The sequence below is a fragment of the Salvelinus namaycush genome, chromosome 33 (genome assembly GCF_016432855.1).
Source record: "Salvelinus namaycush isolate Seneca chromosome 33, SaNama_1.0, whole genome shotgun sequence".
NCBI classification, from domain to species: Eukaryota; Metazoa; Chordata; class Actinopteri; order Salmoniformes; family Salmonidae; genus Salvelinus; species Salvelinus namaycush.
This window is the reverse complement of record NC_052339.1, coordinates 15,713,662-15,736,713: the sequence shown is the minus strand read 5'-3', so window position 1 is coordinate 15,736,713 and position 23,052 is coordinate 15,713,662. Positions and strand designations below refer to the sequence as shown.

Sequence of the window (23,052 nt, the reverse complement as noted above, 5' to 3'; positions counted from 1 at the left end):
TGTAAGGAAAGGCATTACATTTATCGAATGAGATGTTCTTTATTTTATATAAGATGAAGTGCTTGGTCATTTCTAATGTATGTGTGTGCTATCTAACTTAACTGTTCTGCTTAATGCCAAACTAATTAAAACTAATTTGTCATACTATCCACTGGTTGCAGTTCTCTCTTTGTCATTTCAGACTACAATTTCACAGCATGACTAAACTACTGACTAACTGACTTATACCGCCAATCCTACAATACTCTTTCAATATAATGATTTACCTGACTTCAAAGGGTGATCACTTATATATCACCATTTAGTAATGTTTCGTTTTTTCCTCCTCCCTGAAACTCACTCTCCATTGTTGTGTTGCATTGGTACAGACGTTGAACTGTGTTCCATGTTCAAGGTAATGTTCTGTCTATGCTGGTTTCTTTTGGGTTTCTATTGGCAAGCATGTCGTTGGGTACTTCTTCCTAATCCATCTGAAAAGCCAAGACTTACGCTGGGGAACATGAAGTGGCAATTGCTTGAGAAATACTTACATAAGCCTTTTCTTACCATTATATAAGCTACAATTTCGATGGAAAAAATCCCTTTCACCCTAAAAAAAAAAATTGTAAAGAAGAAATCTTAGAGACAGCTTAGAGACAGAAAATCTTCAGGAGACCATTTTATATTACTGGGTTTGTGGGATGATTGACTTTAATTTAGGTGAAAATCAAGATTCATTCAAAAATATTTAACTTAAACATTTTCCATTTTTCTTATCCACAGCTTTGAAAATGAGAATGGCAAAGCTAGGGGGAAAAGTGTAACCGGCAAAGTGATTGATTCCCGTCCCTGACGTTACTATTCTGTGAAGAATAAGGAACAGAAAATAGTGGTCCTATGGAACAGACCTTTTCTACACACTATTTTGCTCATCAGTTACAGAACTTCTTCTAAGAGACAGACCACTGACAAGACAGATGATCAGAATTGTATTTATATTATCATGGAAGTGCCAAGATGGTCTATGAATGTGTGAAATCGAAAATGTCTGTATGTCAATCATGCATTTATGGTATGCCTGTGTTAAATTTATTAGGTGTAGTATTCAATCAGCAACAATATTTATTCAAAGACATTTGCTGATCATTTCTAAAATGGCTGTGAAAGTGTTTTAATGCCAAAGTGACTGACCTTTTGCTGCTGTCAGTGCTTTCACAAAATCTACAATGAGGAATTAATTCCTGAATTATTAATGCCATTGGTAATATTGCATACTAAATTGGAAAATAAAAATGTGTTATCTGAATAACCAAAGAAAATGAATAAGAAAGACTGGGCATAATAACATTGACATGATGTTTTTTTATCAACATGTTATTTCTATGGTTGAGAGTTTGTACATTGATTGACCATAGATTCAGTGAAGGGATTGTTATCAATTGAAATAGTCCGAAAAGCATATCTGAACTCGAGATACACGCAATCATCAGTTCAAGTTAGAGCACACTGGACAAACCTTAGGAAAGACAACCCGAGAAGGTTAGAAAGATTAGAACTTGAACAGTAAGTTCCTGGTTTTGACTAAATGCGTCACAGGGTTATCATAGTACAAAACATCAGCATTCTCAACGTTACTCACAGCAGAGAAGTCTTGGGTACGCTCTTTATGAATATGCGACAGTGTGTGTGTGCAAGGGAAAAGGAGAGAGAGACCATCTCTTTGCACCATCCACACTGCTCTGCTATTGGTTGCTTCCCCTCTACACACATTCATAATCAGAGTTCTAGTCTCTGAGGCTACAGAGAGACAGAGCGCCAGCTTAACACTGCTAGCCAAAACCAGTCTACAATCACCTGCTGGACTGGCATAAGGTAGGACCGCAGCAACAATAACACAGACAGAAGAGTTTTTCCTTTGTACGGAGTACTGACAGGGACTAGAAATACCAGCTGGTTTTATAGAACAGAACTGTTATTGCATGATGTAACTTGTATTGGTTTGCTGCAATTGTCTCTTGTAAAAGTCTAAAAAGGTTATGATGGTGAAAGGGCATCGTATAGATAGTGAACTAGAAGTGGGTGTTGAATTGGAGTGTGTTACAGTGTGTGAATGTGTGATGGTGCGTTAGATTAGGTATAGATCCGCTGAGGTTGGTCAAAGACAGTATAATTGTTGTAATACAGAAAAACAACACAGCTACAGGTAGAACGGAAATATATGATTACAATCTGAACAAAATCAAGGTGTTCTGACAATATATTTTGATTACATTCAAATGCTCATATTTGATATTTATATTTGACTTTGGACTGTATTAGACTATAACTAAATACTTGCTGAATGTTTTGATGACGCTCTGGTCATTTGAGGGGTTTTGGGGGTTAAATTTAAGTGTGGAGAAAGAGAATGCAAATGTTTTAATTTGATCTTTTACTAAAACTTCTTCTTCAATCATAAAACCTCTGAATGGAAAGATCATCCTATCTATTCATTTATTTTCCATATTTGCAAATAATTATTTGGTGGGTGCTTATATTTGTCCTATTTCACACATGTACAAGTGTTTATTAATACTTGTGTGAATTGGAAATGTGATTTTTGCATATCCCAACTCTCCCTGAGTCACAGACAGGGTCTGCAATTATCAACGGCGACCCTGGAGCAATTAGGGTTAAGTGCCTTACTTAAGGGCACGTCGACAGATTATTCATCTTGTCGGCTCAGGAATAAAAACGACCAACCTATCGGTTACTGGCACAACGCTCTAACTGCTACAGGTACATCAACAAGATCAAAATGAAGAAATTTGTTTGTCAATTTCATAAAAGTCACATGCACACGTGCACTGCAAATGACAAGGGTAAAAGAATAAGAACTCATCTCTCTGTGTTTGCCTGAAAGCAGCAACAGGTGTCCTTGCATGTACGGCATGCATTTCATTACACATGCGTTACATTGTGCTGTCTGGGAGTCAGATAGAGATAAGAGTTTTAGGTACTTGACTATGCAGATAGCGAGTTGCTGAAGAGGCCTCCATCATCACCACTCCATCTAGTCATTCCAGCCTGGGGAGATAGCCAGGTGCGCGCACACAGACACACACACACACACACACACACACACACACACACACACACACACACACACCCACACACACACACACACACACACACACACACACACACCCACACACACACACACCCTCTCTAACCTCCTACTATAGAGGCTGTGACTCTTACAGCTCTAACAAGTCCCGTTGATAAATTAAAATGATAATGACATCACCCTCACTAGCTAGCAGTGCATAGCAACAAAAGCTCAAAATGTAGTTCCATCCAATTAGAACGTCACTACTATTGACGTTTGTAATAGTGAACAAGCTAGCAGTGTAGAGTGTTCTCAAAAGTGCAGGAACACACCACATGTATTAATTACACAATCTCCGGTAAAAAATCACTATACCACATTTTCCCGTCAAATTAGAACGTCACTACTATTGACGTTTGTAATAATGAGAATTTGACCTATCAACACCAGAGGACAGACTTCATGTTCTTATTGTCAACGTTGGGTATTTCAATATGTTAACCTCGGACGAGATGAACATGTAAACCTTGCAGGGCTCAAGGTTTCTTAGAAATATTCTATCACACTAGTTTCCTTCAGGTCGTCCTCAATGATTTCCATACACTAGATGACTCATAGGGGGGCACCGTGTTGAAGCCCCGTCATTGTAAAAATATTTTGGAAGCTAAATGCATTTATTCATGTCTACATTAGTTTCTGCCACATTCATTCTATTACACACACTAATGCATACTTTTAAATTATATTATATGAGTTAAACCTGAAAACCTAATGTTACTGTCCCCATTAAAACAACAAAATACTTAAATACAATTACAATTTTGACTTTAAACATTTAATCAAAATACTGTAGAATTCCAGTGACAATATGTCCGACCGCTCAGTTCAAAGCCTCTTAATGGACAATACATAGCATGGGCAATTCAGGGTTTATATACATCATTGGTCATACTCCATGTTTCCAACCCGCCCACGCACACCATGTCTCTTTTCACCGAGCCTGTTCTGTTCCCGAACTTCACAGCTACTGTTCTTTTCGTATAGAGAACAGCCTTGAAACTAATAAGCAGAGTGTACAACAGCTTTCTTGCCAAGCATCCTGCCTGCTGCAGGCACTTACGAATGACGCACACGCAAGCGACTTCAGAATTCAACGTGGCATTTAGCTAATGTGTCATTTGGATGATGCTTCGCAAGCTGGGAACACCAAAATACAAAACACATCACAAATGTCACATGCAGCTTTCAATCTCATTCCCTGCAGGAAATATCTCCATGATGCCACCATTCAGGCCAAAATCAATCCCATCATGACCTTGGTCACCTATTGAGTGGCTTGCTAAAAGTCCATGGCTTACACAGGGGCACTCAATGGCCACTCGGTGACTGGGAGTGCACTAGGACACCACCATAACATGTAGCCACATCCGTGATTAGGAAGTAGCCTGAGGAACAACCATCTCCAGCATCAACCTCATCACAATGGCATTTCTGCCAATAGAGTGCCCCTCTAGTTCTTTCAACATGGGTACCATTCACTGATCAATACCTCCGATCAGTTATCAACACGGCGTGGTATTTCTCCCATCGCACCACACACAGTCACTCAGAGTCCATGTTAGGTGTTTGTTGTGAAGAGTGTATTTTGATTTGTCTGGACCAGTAAGATCAAGATGATCTCCTTCTGGCTCATCTGTTGGAAGCTTCTGGTAGGTACCATAGGGTCATGCACATTTGATTTTATTTCTACGGATATGGTGTTCTGTTCTAACACATCAGTTCTGTCTCTCTTTCTGTGTGCTTGATGCTAATCATCACATTGACGCTGCATTATTTATTGCATACAGATTCTTAGGACACAACAGCTCATGCCTGAGAGCCTGTAAGGCTGTGGTGGAAGTGTGTGCACTAGCTGAGCTGAGCAGAGCTGTGTGCTAAGTGGTATGACTACTGGGGGTTGCCATGGTGCTCAGCACTTCTGTCTTATTTTGATTGGACTTAATAGATTTTTGTGTTTGGCTTGATGATGTGTCTATTTCAGACCTTGGACAGAAGGAAACTTTGTTTTATCCATCTGTGTCCCGTTGTATTGTTGCAGAGGATTGTTTGTGTAGCATTTGTGTGGGATTAGATGGTTAAAAATGATGATGGTGACAGGAAGAAAAGAGATGCTGTCGTGGTGCTGTCAACCAGCGGAAATACCTTAAGCCCTGTATCACCTCTGTTGTTTGTAGCTACACAATACAGACTGCATTGAACTAGCGATCTGGTTCTGATAAAGCAGGGATAGGGACATATCTGGGAGATGTTGTTTAGCTGACAATGGAGGTATGATATCATATTGTTGTGCCTTGCCAAATTATTCCACCTAAGAAATATTTTGAATGACTAAACTATTATCTCAACACATTCACGGGGAGAAGAAATATAAAGTTATAAATATTTTATGCTATTTCACAAAATATGCTTTGAATTGGTTTATCTGACATATTGTCAAAACAATCCAAACAAAACAATCCTGACAATAACGGCTAATAACAGTCACAATTAAAATCTTGTTTCACAGTGTTTTTTGTAGCAACAGCTCTATAACAACACAAAGGAATTTGCCTACAGTGACAGTTGTAAAGAAAGTCATAGGATAGATGAGGATTATGGTCTCATTATGAATGACTGTTGGCAGTCCTTGCTGTTAAATAGTCCGAGCTTTGGTGTGAAAGAGGCTACAGCTCAGTGCTTGATGTGAGCCTTTCTCTGGAGTTGGGCTGGCAAAGACTCAGGTTGAACATTTATGTGGTGGTTTCCCGAATAATCTCCATTGAATGTGCTTTTCAGTCCAGGATTACGCTTAATCTTTGTCTGGGAAACCGCCTCAGGATGTACACATTCTACACAGCGGATAGGATACAAGAGATGCTTTTGATTAGCTTGTCTGATCATAGATGCAGAACCGTGAGTGGAATGATGGAGTTAAGATGAGAAGGAAAACACTGTTTCCCTGATCAAATCAAAGCAAGACACCTGACTTGCGTGGCGTCATGGAGACGCTGTATATTCCACTGAAACAGTCAGTTTTGGTGTTGGCATCTAATCAATCCCTGTGTGGTGTGTGAAATGTAGGTGATAATGGATCACCATCCGTGTAATTTTTTTCTAAACTATACACAGTAAAGTGTGGATAGCATAAATCCCAAATGTGACATGTAAATACTGTTTGAGAAAATAGTTTATTTTCACAGCAATTTCAGAGCACAGAACGAATTTCAAATTCACCACCAACAGTTTAAATGAAAACATTTTTAAGAATCATTACATTTCTAAAAGCAAATTAATTCATTTCCTCAGGTTAATTGACTGGAAATGCATGTGTTGTGTGTTCAGCTCAGCCTGTCACGGTCTTTCTATCTAAGTTTTTCCCTCGTTATGACACCAATCAGCAGTCAGTTTCCTGTCTCTCCCATGGTGGTGGTGCTGAGCGGCGGCATGGGGACACCACTACCCCTGGGCATGCTGGGGGGGCGTCTGCAGGTGTACACACACAGAACAGAAGTAATATATAATAACACACACACACAGACACACACACACACACACACACACACACACACACACACACACACACAGACACACACACACACACACACACACACACACACACACACACACACACACACACACACACACACACACACACACACACACACACACACACACACACACACACACACACACACGAGCTTTAGCAGGGGAGGTAAGAGCTAACCGACTACAGGGACAGACCGCCACAGCACAGCGTGGGCGACAGTCAATCCTGCAGTCTTATATAAGCCGGAGCCAGATCCATCTAATTCAGCTGGTACGACTGGTGTTCTTGCTCAGCCTCACTGTGGATTAACCCAATTTGTCAATTCACTGCAATAGTAAACAAACAACTTTGATGAGTCCACCCCTCTGCAATTACATGTGATCCTCTCTGTTTTGTTTTCAATGTGTTTGGTACAAATTGTAAAGTGGCCATAGATGGGAAAAGACAAAGTAAGGATTTGCTTGGATTGGTTTCTTATGTGTTCCACAGGATTCAGATAGACTCTGTAGAATAATGTTTTTTGCCATTTTATGAACATATTTCTGAGTGAATACCAACCCCTTTTACCTAGATCTAGAATCAAGCAAAACCTCTTCATAAATTATCTGCTGTCTGTTCTGTGTAATATACTGGTCACTGTAATAAGGTTTATTGTTTGGCTGAAAGGAGCTGTGTAGAAAAGGCTTACCTATCACTCGGGAAATAAGGGGACAATATAACAGAGACATTTCAACTAAGTAAGGAGGGGGATAGAGGGAGAGGAAGAACAAACAAATCTAAAGACTAGAGAAAGGCTACAGAGAGAAAAGAGAAAATGATTTTCATATACAAAGTGCCAAACTCAGCGATACTGCACTCAGTGAGGGTATAACATGTAACACTGTAACAATTCCCAATCTCCCTTACTGACGGGTGAATACATTTTCATTTATTTCAGAGAGCTACCGCTGTGGCAAGTGTGACGGATGGTAAAGAACTGAACGAAGGTTGCAGTAACCCTCAGAATCACAATCCAAACGAACCCAGATCCTTCTCGAAGGCAGTAACCATGGAGACCAGTGAACAAACGGAGATGACCAGCGTAATTGCCTATGAAAAGGAACTCTCGCTCACTGACTCAACTGAAAACGAAAAGGGCTTAGGAGGAACAGAAGAAGAACAAGTCTGTTTAGAGGCGGACTCACTAGAATCCATAGGAAAGAAAGCGTTGCTAGAAATTCTAGCAGATTTACCGGCTAGTATGATCGATGAGCTTGACGGCTTAGGAAACGGGCTCTGTACAGGTAACCCATTTCGAAAGGAGGCTTTGTCTAGCCATGAAGAACTCAACCGAAATGAATCCATCACTTCGTCTGTCTCTGACACACCGTCCAGTGTTGACAGTGTGTATGAGAACGAAGCTCATCGTAAGAGACAGGACACCCAAGAACTAGAACAGCCTGAAGATACTGTGTCCAACCCAGAGGATGGTGAAGATGGTGAGGATAACGACACAAAAGAGATTCAATATGGCCCATTAGAAAACTACATCAGTGATGTCCCAGAGGAGTCTTTACTAGAACAGTTCATCAGAGAGGAGGTTCTGTCGGATGTCTCCAACGAGTCCTGTCATGGTCTGGACCCAGACGAGGTGGATGAATGCCTGCGTGTTGAGATAGCTGAGGCCTCCTCAGACGATGAGAGTGAAGATGGAGCAAATAAATGGAGGGCGATATTTTCCTCCTCGATCAACCATGAGGACGATGATGACTATCTGGATAGCCTCCAACTGAGTGCACAGGATCTCTTCGTCCAAAAGGTTGAAGTGCAAAATGTTGACAACCATGACGATAACGAGGAGGAAGTTCAAGTGAAGATACCAAAGGAAGAGGAACTGGAAGTGTTGGAGCAACCAGATTACCTTACTGGTATTGCACAGGAAGTGACATACAACCCTGCAGCACTGCTCCAAAGCCTGTCAAAAATCTCTGAAGACGAGGAGGGAAATGGCAATGGTTCAAGGCACAATACATCTTGCAAGGCAGATCCCAACAAGAAGCTTCCAAAGGACTTCTGCGTTATCCAGGAGACCAAGAGTGAGAACGTCAGCACAGAGCATGTGGACTTCCAGCTGGCCCGGAAACAGTGGAGGGAGATGGAAGAGCAGACCAAGAACTTGGTGCTGTCACCCACCACAAAGCAGTGTGGGCCCCTCACGGGCAGCCACAGCTTCATGTACACTCCAGTCAGGAACATTGACAGGCCCAAGACGAGAGATACGAGCCTAGAGAATTTGGCTATGGGTGGAGCTGAGTATCCCCACACCCAGTTCAGCCCCTGCTCAGAGGACTCAGGCCTGGGCGATTCCAGCTACAGGTCCCCTTATGAAGAATTCCCAGAGACCTCCATTGAGAGGGAGATCCGCCTGGCCATGGAGAGAGAAGACAACTTTAAGCGAGACAGGGGTTTCTCCAATGGGACGAAACCTACAGAATGTGCCCAGACAAATGCCAAGCCAGTCATCTTGCTCCCAGCGAAGCTATGTCAGGAGGTTGACGAAAAGAGGAAGACATTTGAGAGTATGGAGGATGGCAGCTGCAACATACCCAGATCCAAAACTACTCCATCATTCATTATTACGTCTTCGCCGGCAAAGGGGCCACTGAAACACGATCTGCCTGCCAACAGCATCATTATACTAGAACCGGAAGGAAGTCCAAGACATGGCTCCAGAGACACCTCCAGAGCTAACGAGTGGCACTCGGATGAGACCTCCAATGCCAACTTCATCATCCTAGAGACATCCAACCTGATCATCAGGAGCGCCTCAGAGTTCTGCCTGAACACGGCCTGTGCGCAGCAGGGCCAGGAATGCTCCTCAACGTTCCTCAACAACCCCTTCTTCAAGCTGCGCTCCAGGAGCCAGCTGTCATTGGTGGACGAGGAGATCAAGATGGTGAAACAGCGCGAAGAGGAGTTGAAGAAAGAAAGAGCGAACATCTATCCAAAAGGGATGTACAACAACACAGGCCTAGTGGCCGAGAATCTCATGGACAGCTTGTCGTTTGAAGGTAAGTTTACACAAAGTTTGTCTCATATATTTGGTCAGGAAGAACTTCTGACCTTTAAACTAAGCCGGAACATATTGTGCTTGTGTCTATGAATATCAACCAATTGAAAACATTGTGTCTTGACCATATTTCAGCTGATGCGCCACTGAAGTGTAAGTCTTCGCCATCATCACCAATGAAAACTGCATACAAGATGGATCGCTCAGCCCTATCCTGTGATCACAGAGTGAGTGAACCAATATTGTGTTGTGTTATCATACAACTACTGTAGTCGAGTGTCAATATTGCGTTTGATGTAATGCATAAATATCATTGAAAGAAAGCCACAGGAGCTCAAATCAGGTGATTGTCTCTCAGTTTCCTGAGGTGTATGGAGCCGGAGGAAGGCGTAAGAGCGCCTTGGCGCTGCGCTGGGAGGCTGGGGAGTTTGCCGAGTGAAGAACAACAGGGTACAACCCGCAGTCACTGGTGAAAATATTGTCTGTCCACTTTCAGCTGAGTTAATAGACTTAATGCAGTGCTGCAAACTCATGTTTGTTTCATGTTGCGACATTTAACCACACTTGCTGCTTCTGTAATGTTATCAATTCTCTGGTCGAAGTGCCAGGAAATAGTAGTGTGTGTTCGCCCGCCAAGATGCCTGAATGTTAAATGAATGTAATGTTTAGTCCACAGATGCTAACATTTTATGAAATTTTAATGTGAGCAAATCTGAAAACATATTTTGGTGTATTGTCTTGCTAAAGGAAAGAAGCTTATATTTATTGTACTTTCGTACTGTGTTTTCCAGAAATATTGGTGTGGGCATATAACATACTGTATGATACAATACTATAACATGTAACTTGTATCAAAAAATATATTCAATCAGTTGCTGAAATCTGAGATATGTTGAACGGACATTATACACCATGTGAAATCATGTTTGATTGAAATACATTTTTAACATTCCCTTAAAGCTGGAATCCTTAATGGTGAAACCACCACATCCGTTTGCGATATTTTAAAAACAATAACGGTGATGGGCAGCCAGTGGCGCCGTTTCCCTTATTACGGATTCCATGTTTAAAATAAATAAAATCTATTTCCAGAATCAAAAGGGATATAGTAAAAAAAAAAATGCTTATAAAAAATAAAACTTTTCTATATTGTGCATTTCCCTACAAATGTCAGATGTTTACAATTTTCAAAGAAGGAAAATGTTTCTGCTTTTAAATAATTGAGGCAGAGTATTAAACAAGCTCCATTTTTTGAGAATTGCCATTTAACGCTGATAATTGAGTTCATGAAACAAAAAATAATTGACATTGTTTCATAAAGTATGTTTGTATGCTTACTTGTTACTGTTTTGCTTATACAAAAATCACCAGTATTGCTTGCTAGCATTTTAAATTGTGTAAGGAAATTACCTAAAATAAGAGAGAGGCCACTTTATTACATTATTTTTCAGGTGATTTTCCTTGTATTCTTACTGCAAGTGTTCAATAGATTAATGCAACAATAAATACCACGTATGAATACATTTGTTCAAAAGTCTTTATTTTAATGACAGGGGGAATGATTTATAAAGAGTATCTTAAGATGATGTAACATATTTATTCAAATAAGCAGACAGATTTTGTTCTTAAAATACAAATGTTGTTCATCCATTTACCATTTTTTTAAGGACATGTTTTAATATGTTCAGTGGAATCTTAAAAAGGCAATGGCAGTAGTGTGTAAAAAAGAACAACATGGCTTAAGTAATACAAAATACATATTATTATTGTCTACAATGACCCCTAACAAGGAGTATGTGATTCCCAGTCACACATTTCTTATGGTGTTTAGGAGAACAGACAAAAATCCAACATTTCCCACGAGGAACACAGCCAAGACAATCTTTTTGAATCGAGATACCTGAAAGAAATTGGAGTAAAAATAAAATCAGTGTGGACAAACTTATTATAAAGAACACTTCTCAAAAATATATCCAAACATATATAGTTTATACATTTGTTTCAAGCTTACCTTTCTTTGTCTCTCACTATCCGAGTGAGTACCCAGAATCTTTTCTTCATCCTCAGCAAGAGTCCTCCCTGTACAGAGGTTAGAGATTTACCACAGAGTTCCAGTATTCAACAGAATACATAGAGATATTTGGCTTTGTGTGACTACTATATCCCTGAAAATAACAATTGAATATATATTTAAACCTTATATACACACATTACTGTAAGAGAAATACGTATTACTGCAATCAAGGAAGACATCTCAACAAGTGAAAAATGATTTTACATACCCACATCAAGTCTGTCGTTATAAAGACTAGTGTTTTTTTGTTGACATTTAAACCTGCTTAGCATTCCTGCCCACGCACCAAACAATCTGTTTTCAATTCTCTTCTATGCTTAATGGAATCAGACTGTGTAATTGATTTGTTCCCTCCAAGCAAAACAACATTGATTATTAAACAGTCAAATAATTGCATTGTTATAAGGTCTAATTCAGCGGTTCCAGAACCAGGGACATATTAAAAGTTAACAATTGTTGGAAAGGATAGGAAGTGGGAAAGGAAAGAACAGCATGGAGAAGGTTGTCATTGTCAAGAATAATTGATACTTAAAAAGATTTACCTGAATAAATCAAAAGAAACCAACCTGTTACGATGACTACTTTACTGTGGAACTCAAGTAGCAGGTCTACCAGGACTCCCCAGACTACGCAGCCTGCCAGGACACCAGTGGACCAGGGGCCAGGGAGAAGCAAGGCCTGCTGCTGAATACCCAGGAAGATGGCCACAACTACAACAGGAGAGATACTGGGGTTATGATTGACAGGGTAGAGAAGGGTGTTGCAATCACTAGGTTTGGATACACCATTGTTGATGTTGCAGTCATTGTACTAAACATTGCTTTTATTGTTGGCATCATTATCCGTATATAAAGATAATCGTCTTCATCATCATGTCAACATTGTTATGTTAGGATTAAGATGAATCTCTAACCTGCAAGTACCCGTGCAATAGTGCCTGTTCCCAAATGCATCCAGTTGAATATGTACCTTCTGTGGAAAGACAGTAAAATACAGCACAGTTGATTCCTGGATCCTGCTACACAATATAGATATCTAACATGTTTGACGGAGCTCAGAAACTGATCACTGTAGGGGGCTTTAGGTTGTACCGTGAGGAGTCTGTGGCGGGTCTGAGGAGGGCCATGATAGGCTGGATAAAAGATAGAGCCATGACAGTACAGCCCAGGTAAGGGTGGGACCCGGCATGCTGATGGAGACAGCGCAGCACAACAGGATTACAGAACAGAATTAGACACAGTAGAGGTGAACAACACTATAGGTATCTGAGCAAACACTAGAACAACACTACAGGAACCTCTGAGCAACAGTGCAGTAACACTACAGAGGAAGATAAGAGGAGAGGATCAAATCGATGGATCCAGGGTACAGAAGTCCCTGTAAATAACAGGAATTGAATTGAATCTCAAAATAAAATATATATATATATCTTGGAATTTTTGGCAGGTATACATAATTGTAATTGGTCTTCCAGCTGACTCTGCAGCACTTGAAGGGAAGGGTGACCTCTAAATGGTCACTGAGGGGAATAGCACAAAAATGAAAATATATATTTAGACAAATTAAAAGCCTTCCTTAAAAAGATAAACAGGTGCAGATAATTTCAACCATCGATCAATGTCACTCCAACAAATGATTGTTCTCCCATACATGCTTACGCTGAAGGAATGCTAATTATTCAGCTTTGTAAGTCAGTGATAATTGGTTACTTGGCTCCACTACAGCACTCAACATTCTCTCTTGTCCTTCTCTGTCCAGCAGGGCCAGAAGGACTAAGACAGACAGCTTGGTGGAGGAGGCAGCATGAAGAAAAGGGAGAACATGACACACAGCTGCGTGATGATGATTCAGTTCTAAGATAGAATCTAATTTCTTCGAATGTCTAAGACACACACACAGGCACTCAAGCAGCTAAATTATAACGACACAATATATGGCCAGCCAGGCAGAAATACAGACAGACAGATGGAGTGACTGACTGTCAGATGTGTAGCATGTGGTGATGACCGAGGGAGGTATTCCAGTCTTACCCTGCTCCAACCACCTCGGTAGATGAAGGGTAGTGAGAATCCCACACAGGTAAGGAGCACGGTCAGGGTCATCAAGACTCGGTGCACCTGTAGAGACATTCACAAAATACTACATCATCATCACCATGGTGAAAATAGGTTTGAAATAACACTCGTTTTCAGGAGGAAATTAGAAAGATGGTGGTTTGAGCATTATCTATCACTAACTCATCTCTGATAACAAGCCTTAGAATTAACCAAATATATTAATCAAGACAGAATACTTTAAACAAACAGAATTTACCTGAAACCATAGCCTGCGTCCAAATAGTCTTGTTTCTGGCCAGTCGTGTTTGAAGTAGCGTGCAATGATGACCCCTGTGGTCACTGTCGTCATCCAGGCCACAAGCATAAACACACCTGGGGATACAGAGGGATATACACTCAGTTCTCTGTGTTTGTGTGAGCCAGACATATACTGAAACAAGTGTATGGAACTTAAGTGTTAAATGCGTGTTATATTAAGTAATGAAATGTATGTCTTTGTTGCAACACTTCCTATTCAAACAAGTCAGGTCATAAAAGGCTTATCTTTCTGTAAACTACAGGCTTACCATGGAACTTAATGAGCAGGGAAGACCTGGAGCCAGCTAGATTCTCGGGGGGACCTGTGATGACTGTCTGATGAGTGGATATCAGAGGCTGCCGGTCATGTCTATAGATCACACCTTAAGATGGATGGATGAAGATAATGTCTATCTCTGGCACCAACACTAGATCCAGCACTGCCAGTTAAGCATTGTGGTAAATAGATGTTGGAACTATTTACCAATGTTTTATTATTGGCACGTGATTCACACATATGTGACTACTGTACTAGATAATCACAGCTTAAACCAGATATTCCATGTACAAAACAGCAGTGAGCTCGTTCAAAACACTTGGCACAGCTTAGCCCACACCTGAGTCAACAATGAGGGGTTGAGGTCAGGAATGTTTAATCTAACCACAGTAGATGTCAAGTTCAGTACCAGCATCTACAATATATCTGGCACAATAGGAATAATCAATAATATGTATGAGACTATAGTATACGACCAAAGGTTGGTAAACAAATAGGAAAAGCATTACATAAAGACACATGGTCATACCATCTTCAGCCCTCCCGTGGGCTATGAACAGGAAGTAGCTCTGGTCCAGGTTGAACCTGCTCTCAATCTGACGGGGGAGGAGTATGTCTCTACGGAAACGACACTGAATGACCCCATCTGCCAGCCGCCAAGCGGTGTCTGAAAGAACATTCTAGAGAGAACACAAAAGGTCATAGGTCAAAGATCAGTTAGGTACTAGAGAGGTCAATCTATGAAACAACCATCTAAAACAAACAAGCAACAAACAAATAACACCAAAAAAAACATTCACAAAGAGTCACAAAACTATCATTTCATATTTTTATCAGAACTTTGCAAAACATAAATTGTGTATACCTCAGAGGCCAATTCAGGGTGAGTTCGGCCAGAGGCATAAGCAGCATTGATGTCCACACTGTCCCCATCTCTTACACACAGGTATACATCATCATTCCCCTACACATAAATACAAAACTCAAATGAGTTACAATTATATTGTAAGGCTTCATAAAACAAATCTCACTGTGCATATGCCATATTGAAATACCATAGATAGTAGCCCTAGATTTGGCATGTCATTTAAGTCCACACAAGCTCCAAGTGGTTATAGAATACTTCTTTAGTAGTCTTTCTGGGGTCATACCAACCATCCATTTGTCCAGCGACAAGGCGAAGGACAGGTATCCATCAGCTGGTCCACTGAGCTCAAACAGCACAGTCCGCTCCTCTGGAGTGAAGGAGAGGAAAAAGCACAGGGGGTCTCTGCCTGGGTCGCATCCCACAGGGTCACGCAGACAGGACTTACTCCTACCACAACCCTCTGAGCTGAACTGAGGAAGAGAGGGAGAGAGAGGGTTAAATTCTCCGTCACCCATCATCACCACCATCACACATAATCATCATCCACAAACTGTCGGTCAGTGTAAACATTATGCTGATTCATCCTCAGTCTCTTCTGTCTATACTTAGAGAAAATCCTGGTGGTGAGTGACTCACAGGTCTGGTCAGCGCAGACAGAGTTGTGGTCACAGCAGCAGTAGTGGTGGTGGGGGTGGGGTTTGGTGGTGGAACCCCAGTCGCTCCATTCAGAGACACCACCGGCCCTGGGATCTGCACCCAGTAGACTTTATACTTCTGCACCACTGTGGCCCTGAAACAACAATATAATGATATTATTATTATTAAGTCATTTAGCAGAAGATTTTTTTTATCCAAAGCAACTTACATAGCTGTCAGCATTGATAGTGAGTAGTGACATTCTGATTCAGTACAACAACATCAACAACACATTAGCAATAGAATGGAAGAATATCACATTTAGCGATTGGCATAATGAGAATAAAGGAGATAATTACGCACATAAATTGGACACCGGCTGGGGGGTTTTTTGGAGCCTCCCACACGGCCTGTATCTCTGTCTTCTTGGATTTGCTGGTGTGGCTTACTGCAGATCCCTTCAAAATGACAGGGTTGCGTATCATACAATAAACTTCTCTTACACAGTACTAACTCCATTGAGGTGTGGCTGAGACAAGTAGCATCTTGTCTGTTTTACTAATGATATGGCTGGTGAAGGTTGTTGAAGACGGCATGATATTCAAACGCAACCGAATAGTAATTCCAGACAGCCAGAGCTTTACAATACTTAGCTTGTGTTTCCAGCAATCATGTAGTATATAATTGAGGTTGGGTAACATCTCTACCTGTGTGTGGCCACAATGTAGGAGCTGTGACTCAGAAGGGTTGAGGAGGCTGAATGATCCAACAGCAGGACCGTCCGGGTTCCCAGCATCCCTCGCTTCAATCAGGAAACCTTTGAAGGAGATGCTCCCAGATGTGGGAGCAACCAGTAAGGTCACTGTTAATAGAAAGAAAAACACTCAAGACATTTTCATTTTTCCATTGTCCCAACCCCCCCCCCGAGACACACAAATACACACACCCACAAAGAGGTAGGAGGAATGGGTAAGATACAGTGCAGCGTCCCCGGGAGAAGTTTTGGGGTTAATTGACTTGCTCAACGGCACACTGGCAGGAGATGGTTTCTAGAATACAAAACTTTTTCAGTTAAATATGCTCTTTGAAATATTCCAGGGATTATGCATGAGAATTAGCTATTTTGCTAACTCGGGCACATTTACACCGATGTGAAAACTAATGTTGATATTGAACAGCAATATCCCTATATAAAACCAGAAACAAATATATAGTAGGCTACCTGTGATATGGTCACCAGGGCTGAATGTGTGTTTGTCCAGGGTGATGTTATAAGGAGCAGGTTTAGAGCTGGAGTCATGGCCATGCTGTGGTATCATATTTCCGCACGCCTGAGACACTTTTCCATTGGCGAAGCCAGAGGCTGTCTTTATTAAACACCCAGCCACCACCACCACCACCACTAACAGGAGATGTGGACCCGGCATCTGGAAAGACAAGACAGAGGTTATAATGAGTTTGTATGAGGGTTCAGGGTCTTACAACATACTGTAACTGACTAATGGCATTTTTGGTCATGGGTAGACCTATGCTTATTCTGCTTCTCAGCTAGCTTGCATTTTTAAAAACATTTAATTATTTATTATTTTTACAAAAGACAAAATGATTCTTAGGCTACTCAATAGCTTACACATAGGCCTACAGTATGGCACCAGAGAGGATGGAAAACCATATTGACTTTATTTGATGGCGCTTCATAAAGAGAGAGTGGGAAGAGGAAAATGCTAGTTGACATCCGATATACAATTGTGTGAGGATGTGGCCTATCGCCATCCCTGCACAGTGTGGGCATTCCATTAGGCCTAATTGGGCTAATATCTCCCTTTATACTCCTGCTACTGCACCGATTTGATTGTCTACATGTTACTTAATCTAAACCAAAATGTTACCTATTATGCTGGAGGATTACCCCAGTATTTATAACATCATCGCAATAGCCATTGTGGTTGGAGATATGCAAGGAGTCATTCACCTTCACCTTACTTTGTTTGGTTCACGCTCATATCAATAATTGCTCTTACACTAGCATTTGATTTTCAAGGTCAGCCAATTATGCCTTTTGCAGTCTTTAAAAGCCAAGGAATTTCTAACTGTATAAATGCAAATAGATAGCTCATTGTGAAAGAATGTTTGGCGTGTCCAATAGAGAACAATAGTAATGGCGGCTTTTTGTAGGCACTAGCTCTGCCATGGTTCATTTTAGTGATACACGATATGACATTTTTGTCCGATACCGATATTTTCCTTTAAAAAAAAAAACAATATTGATATTTAACATTTTAATGGCCTTTTAGGCATTCTAGTACAGTTAAATAGTTACACACACACACGGACGCAGCGGTCTAAGGCACTGCATTTCAGTGCAAGAGGTGTCACTACAGTCCCTGGTTCAAATCCAGGCTGTATCACATCCGGCCGTGATCGGGAGTCCCATAGGGCGGCGCACAATTGGCCCAGCGTCTTCCGGGGTAGACCGTCATTGTGAAATAGGAATTTGTTCTTAACTGACTTGCCTAGTTAAATTAAAATGTCACACACAGAACAAAAATATATTTAGTTGGTATTTACGTATATCCCCATTACCAGTAAAACAGAATCAAAACCTATTTCTTTCACTTACTTGCTGTGCTGTTTCATTGTTCAGTCGTTTCATTCTCAACCAGGATTTCTCATTTTATGGAACGCCGTTTGGGTCTTTGCGTATTTGACGTGTCAATTAAGCTTGTTGACCAATCAGGACCTGAATATGACTGCACGTCACATTTTAACGCATTCATACTTTTTTTTAGATTCATCGATACATATGCTATGATGCTGGTACAGTTGTCTCGCGCACCAACAGTGCTGGTCCTTAAAAAAACCTTGCTAGCACATAGATGCAAACAATGTTCTTCTCCAAAAACATAGCAAAACGACAATCTGTTTCAGTAGCTATAGTTTGCTACCTAACTATATAGCTAGGTGTAATCATCTAAAATAACCCGGATTTATAAGACAGTTCTTATTTGATTAATGGTGGGCGGACCCATCTATGTGAAGCTAGCCACAATAAGGATTAGCCACATAGTGGACGTTGCGGTTAGCCTTCAAAATAAAAGTCATCGACAGTAATGCAAATTAATACAAATAGTATAATTAAGCCATAATTGAATAGATCATGCTAAACAAGTTTGGAATGTTGTCATATAAAATCAACAAAAGACAATTTGTTAATTTGACAAATCTTTTGAAATCACACTGGATGTATTATACTTTAGAATTGCATTGGGGGCATACTTATTTCACTGTACAGCCTTACCTATGGATTGTGGATCAATGACATGGGGTATCAGTCTACTCAGTGACACCCAGAGAACATTAGCGTCGTTGCTCTTATTGCGGGACTCTGAAACAACTGAATTGAGCCACATTTTTGTCAACCTGTGTATTGTCAACCTATATGTACAGATGATGGTGCCGGAGGGTAGGGTTGCTGTCTTATTGGCTCTCAACCAATCCTGCTATTTTGTTAGTTTTTTTGCGTTGTTCGTAACTTGTTTTGTACATAATGTTGCTACTACTGTCTCTTATGACTGAAAAGAGCTTCTGGACATCAGAACTGGGATTATTCACCTCAAATTGTACAAGGAGTTCTTCTTCAATGAGTCAGACACGAGGGAAATACTGCAGACACCCGACCAGGCCCAAACCCCGTGATTCGCTGGAGAAGGAAACTGAGATTGAGGCAAAAGATCAGGGTGCCTTGCGAGGATCAGGCGACGAGTGACTAATCTGCCCTTGCCTTCCGTTCTGCTAGTGAACGTTCAATCACTGGAAAATAAATGGGGCGAACTGAAAGCACATATATCCTTCAAAATGGGACATTAAAAAACGGTAATATCTTGTGTTTCACCGAGTCGTGGCTGAACGACGACATTAACATACAACTGGCAGGTTATACACTCTATCAGCAAGACAGAACAGCAGCCTCTGGTAAGACATGGGGCAGGGGCCTATGCATTCGTGTAAACAACTGCTGGTGCACGATATCTAAGGAAGTCTCAAGGTTTTGCTTGCCTGAGGTAGAGTATCTCATGATAAGCTGTAGACCACACTAACTACCTAGAGAGTTCATCTGTATTTTTCGTAGCTGTCTACATTCCACCACAGAGCGAGATTGGCACTAAAACCGCACTAAATGAGCTGTATTCCGCCATAAGCAAACAGGAAAACGCTCATCCAGAGGCGGCGCTCCTAGTGGCCGGTGACTTTAATGCAGGGAAACTTAAATCAGTTTAACCAAATTGCTATCAGCATGTTAAATGTGCAACCTGAAGGAAAAAAATTCTAGACCACCTTTACTCCACACATAGACACATACAAAGCTCTCCCTAGCTCTCCATTTGGCACATCTGACCATAACTCTATCCTCCTGATTCCTGCTTACAAGCAAAAATGTAAGCAGAAAGCACCAGTGACTCAGTCTATAAAAAAGTGGTCAGATGAAGCAGATGCAAAACTACAGTACTGTTTTGCTAGCACAGACTGAAATATGTTCCGGGATTCTTCCGATGGCATTGAGGAGTACACCACATCAGTTACTGGCTTTATCAATAAGTGCATCGAGGACGTCGTCCCCACAGTGACCGTACGTACAGACCCCAACCAGAAGCCATGGATTACAGGCAAAATTCGCACAAAGCGAAATGGTAGAGCTGCCGCTTTCAAGGAGCTTATAAGAAATCCCGCTATGCCCTCCGACGAACCATCAAAACAGGCAAAGCATCAATACAGGACTAAGATCGAATCCTACTACACCGGCTCCGACACTCATCAGATGTGGCAGGGCTGGCAAACTATTACACACTACAAAGGGAAGTACAGCCGAGAGCTGCCCAGTGACACAAGCCTACCAGACGAGCTAAATATGCTCGGTTTGAGGCAAGTAACACTGAAGCATGCATAAGAGCATCAGCTCTTCCGGATGACTGTGTGATCACGCTCTCCGCAGCCAATGTGAGTAAGACCTTTTAAATGGGCCAACATTCACAAGGCCACTGGGCCAGACGGATTACCAAGACGTTTAATCCGAGCATGCGTTGACCAACTGGCAAGTGTCTTCACTGACATTTTCAACCTCTCCCTGTCGGAGTCTGTAATAGCAACATGTTTCAAGCAGACAACCATAGTCCCTGTGCCCAAGAATACTAAGGTAACCTGCGTAAATGACTACCGACCCGTAGCACTCACGTCTGTAGCCATGAAATGCTTTGAAAGGCTGGTCATGGCTCACAACACCATTATCCCAGAAACCCTACTAGAACCACTCCAATTTGCATACTGTACCAACAGATCCACAGATGATGCAATCTCCATTGCACTCCACACTGCCCTTTCCCACCTGGACAAAAGGAACACCTATGTGAGAATGCTATTCATTGACTACAGCTCAGCGTTCAACACCATAGTGCCCTCAAATCTCATCACTAAGCTAAGGACCCTGGGACTAAACTCCTCCCTCTGCAACTGGATCCTAGACTTCCTGACCTGCCGCCCCCAGGTGGTAAGGGTAGGTAAAAACACATCCGCCACGCTGATCCTCAACACTGGAGCCCCTCAGGGGTGCGTGCTCAGTCCCCTCCTGTACTCCCTGTTCACTCATGACTGCATGGCCAGGCTCGACTCCAACACCATCATTAAGTTTGCTGATGACAACAGTGGTAGGCCTGATCACCGACGAGACAGCCTTTAGGGAGGAGGTCAGAGACCTGACTGTGTGGTGCAATGACAACAACCTCTCCCTCAACGTGATCCAAGAATAAAGAGATGATTGTGGAATACAGGAAAAGGAGGACGGAGCACGCCCCCATTCTCCACGATGGGGCTGTAGTGGAGCAGGTTGAGAGCTTCAAGTTCCTTGGCGTCCACATCACCAACAAACTTACATCGTCCAAGCACACCAAGACAGTCGTGAAGAGGGAACGACAAAACCTATTCCCCCTCAGGATTTGGCAATGGTCCTCAGATCCTCAAAAGGTTTTACAGCTGCACCATCGAGAGCATCCTGACGGGTTGCATCACTGCCTGGTATGGCAAATGCTCGGCCTCTGACCGCAAGGCACCACAGAGGGTAGTGCTTATGGAAGAAAATCCCCAAATCCAGATGTGAAAGTTGACACAGTCATACCCAAGATGATTCAAAGCTGTAATCGCCACCAAAAGGTCCTTCTACAAAGTATTGACTCAGGTGTGTGAATACTTATTTAAATGACATATTTCTGCATTTCATTTTCTATAAATTTGCCAGAAATTCGATACATTTCTAAAAACAATTTTTCACTTTATCATTATTGGGTATTGTGTATAGATGGGTAAAGAAAAATATTTAATCAATTTTGAATTCAGGCTGTAACAAGTACAAAATAAAGAAAATCAATTACGGGTCAACATCTAAATATTGATCCCAGCGTTGATCAAAGCTCAGAATGCTCATATTTTTGATCTGACAGTTCTAATCGCACCTGCCTCTTTGCGAAAGAGTGGAATCATAAACAGTGGTTTGTTCGTTATGTTCGCCTGCGTCCCCTGGATTTGCCTTTTTAGCAGCACATTCACCCTTCTCTTAAACGGCGAACTCCGCACTCTCGCGGCACAGGTCGAGGGAAACGCGGAACGAACTACCCTAGATCACAGTCGGCTCAATAGGCAAATAGTCTAGAAGCGACTGTGTTTTGCAAGATGCCAGACAAAAGGCAATTTTAAAACCGTCCCACGACTCCTGATGTGTCTACAGACATCCCAAACAAACAAAAAACGACTCTCGGAGAATGAGTGCACAAGTAGTAAATAGTCGCTTATAGATATTTCAGTCAGGTGGGTATCTGACGGCAGAGACTTCTATTAAAGTAATGTTGAAGGGCTCTGGCTAGTATTACTTAGCCAGCTAGAAGGATGAAGTAAGAAGCAAACTTTACAGAGAGTAGGCTACTGAGACAGACAGTGATGTGGAGCTCAGTGGAGAGGCTGAGGCAGGCTCCAATGCATGCAGGAGGAAGCAGATATAGCCCTTGGTTCACCCCAGACTTGACTGCCCTTGACCAGCACAAAAACATCCTGTGGCGTTCTGCATTAGCATCGAATAGCCCCCGCGATATGCAACTTT

The 23,052-nt window shown here is 41.7% G+C and overlaps 2 protein-coding genes across 6 annotated transcripts in view; one reads left to right on the top strand and one right to left on the bottom strand.

Annotated features, from left to right (window-relative positions):
• The window catches only part of palmdb (palmdelphin b), a 39,332-nt gene extending 28,109 nt beyond the window's left edge, over positions 1 to 11,223 (top strand). The window contains exons 6-8 of one of the 3 annotated variants that reach the window (XM_038973301.1): positions 7,591 to 9,703; positions 9,838 to 9,929; positions 10,061 to 11,223. In XM_038973301.1, the coding sequence (XP_038829229.1) occupies positions 7,591 to 9,703; positions 9,838 to 9,929; positions 10,061 to 10,141 (2,286 nt within the window). In that variant the 3' untranslated portion in view covers positions 10,142 to 11,223. Of the gene's footprint in view, positions 1 to 368; positions 395 to 762; positions 2,459 to 7,590; positions 9,704 to 9,837; positions 9,930 to 10,060 lie in introns of those variants that run through there. The other 2 variants (XM_038973303.1, XM_038973302.1) reach the window with 2 other exon arrangements.
• Positions 11,222 to 23,052, bottom strand: part of frrs1b (ferric-chelate reductase 1b) — a 35,574-nt gene continuing 23,743 nt past the window's right edge. For 2 of the 3 annotated variants that reach the window (XM_038973306.1, XM_038973305.1), the window contains exons 2-16: positions 17,134 to 17,338; positions 16,619 to 16,773; positions 16,275 to 16,369; positions 15,912 to 16,065; positions 15,563 to 15,745; positions 15,273 to 15,371; positions 14,937 to 15,087; positions 14,400 to 14,513; positions 14,090 to 14,205; positions 13,807 to 13,893; positions 12,868 to 12,965; positions 12,690 to 12,748; positions 12,343 to 12,486; positions 11,714 to 11,781; positions 11,222 to 11,602 (exon numbers count right to left, since the gene is read on the bottom strand). In XM_038973306.1, the coding sequence (XP_038829234.1) occupies positions 11,510 to 11,602; positions 11,714 to 11,781; positions 12,343 to 12,486; positions 12,690 to 12,748; positions 12,868 to 12,965; positions 13,807 to 13,893; positions 14,090 to 14,205; positions 14,400 to 14,513; positions 14,937 to 15,087; positions 15,273 to 15,371; positions 15,563 to 15,745; positions 15,912 to 16,065; positions 16,275 to 16,369; positions 16,619 to 16,773; positions 17,134 to 17,338 (1,821 nt within the window). In that variant the 3' untranslated portion in view covers positions 11,222 to 11,509. Of the gene's footprint in view, positions 11,603 to 11,713; positions 11,782 to 12,342; positions 12,487 to 12,689; positions 12,749 to 12,867; positions 12,966 to 13,806; positions 13,894 to 14,089; positions 14,206 to 14,399; positions 14,514 to 14,936; positions 15,088 to 15,272; positions 15,372 to 15,562; positions 15,746 to 15,911; positions 16,066 to 16,274; positions 16,370 to 16,618; positions 16,774 to 17,133; positions 17,339 to 18,531; positions 18,577 to 23,052 lie in introns of those variants that run through there. The other variant, XM_038973304.1, reaches the window with a different exon arrangement.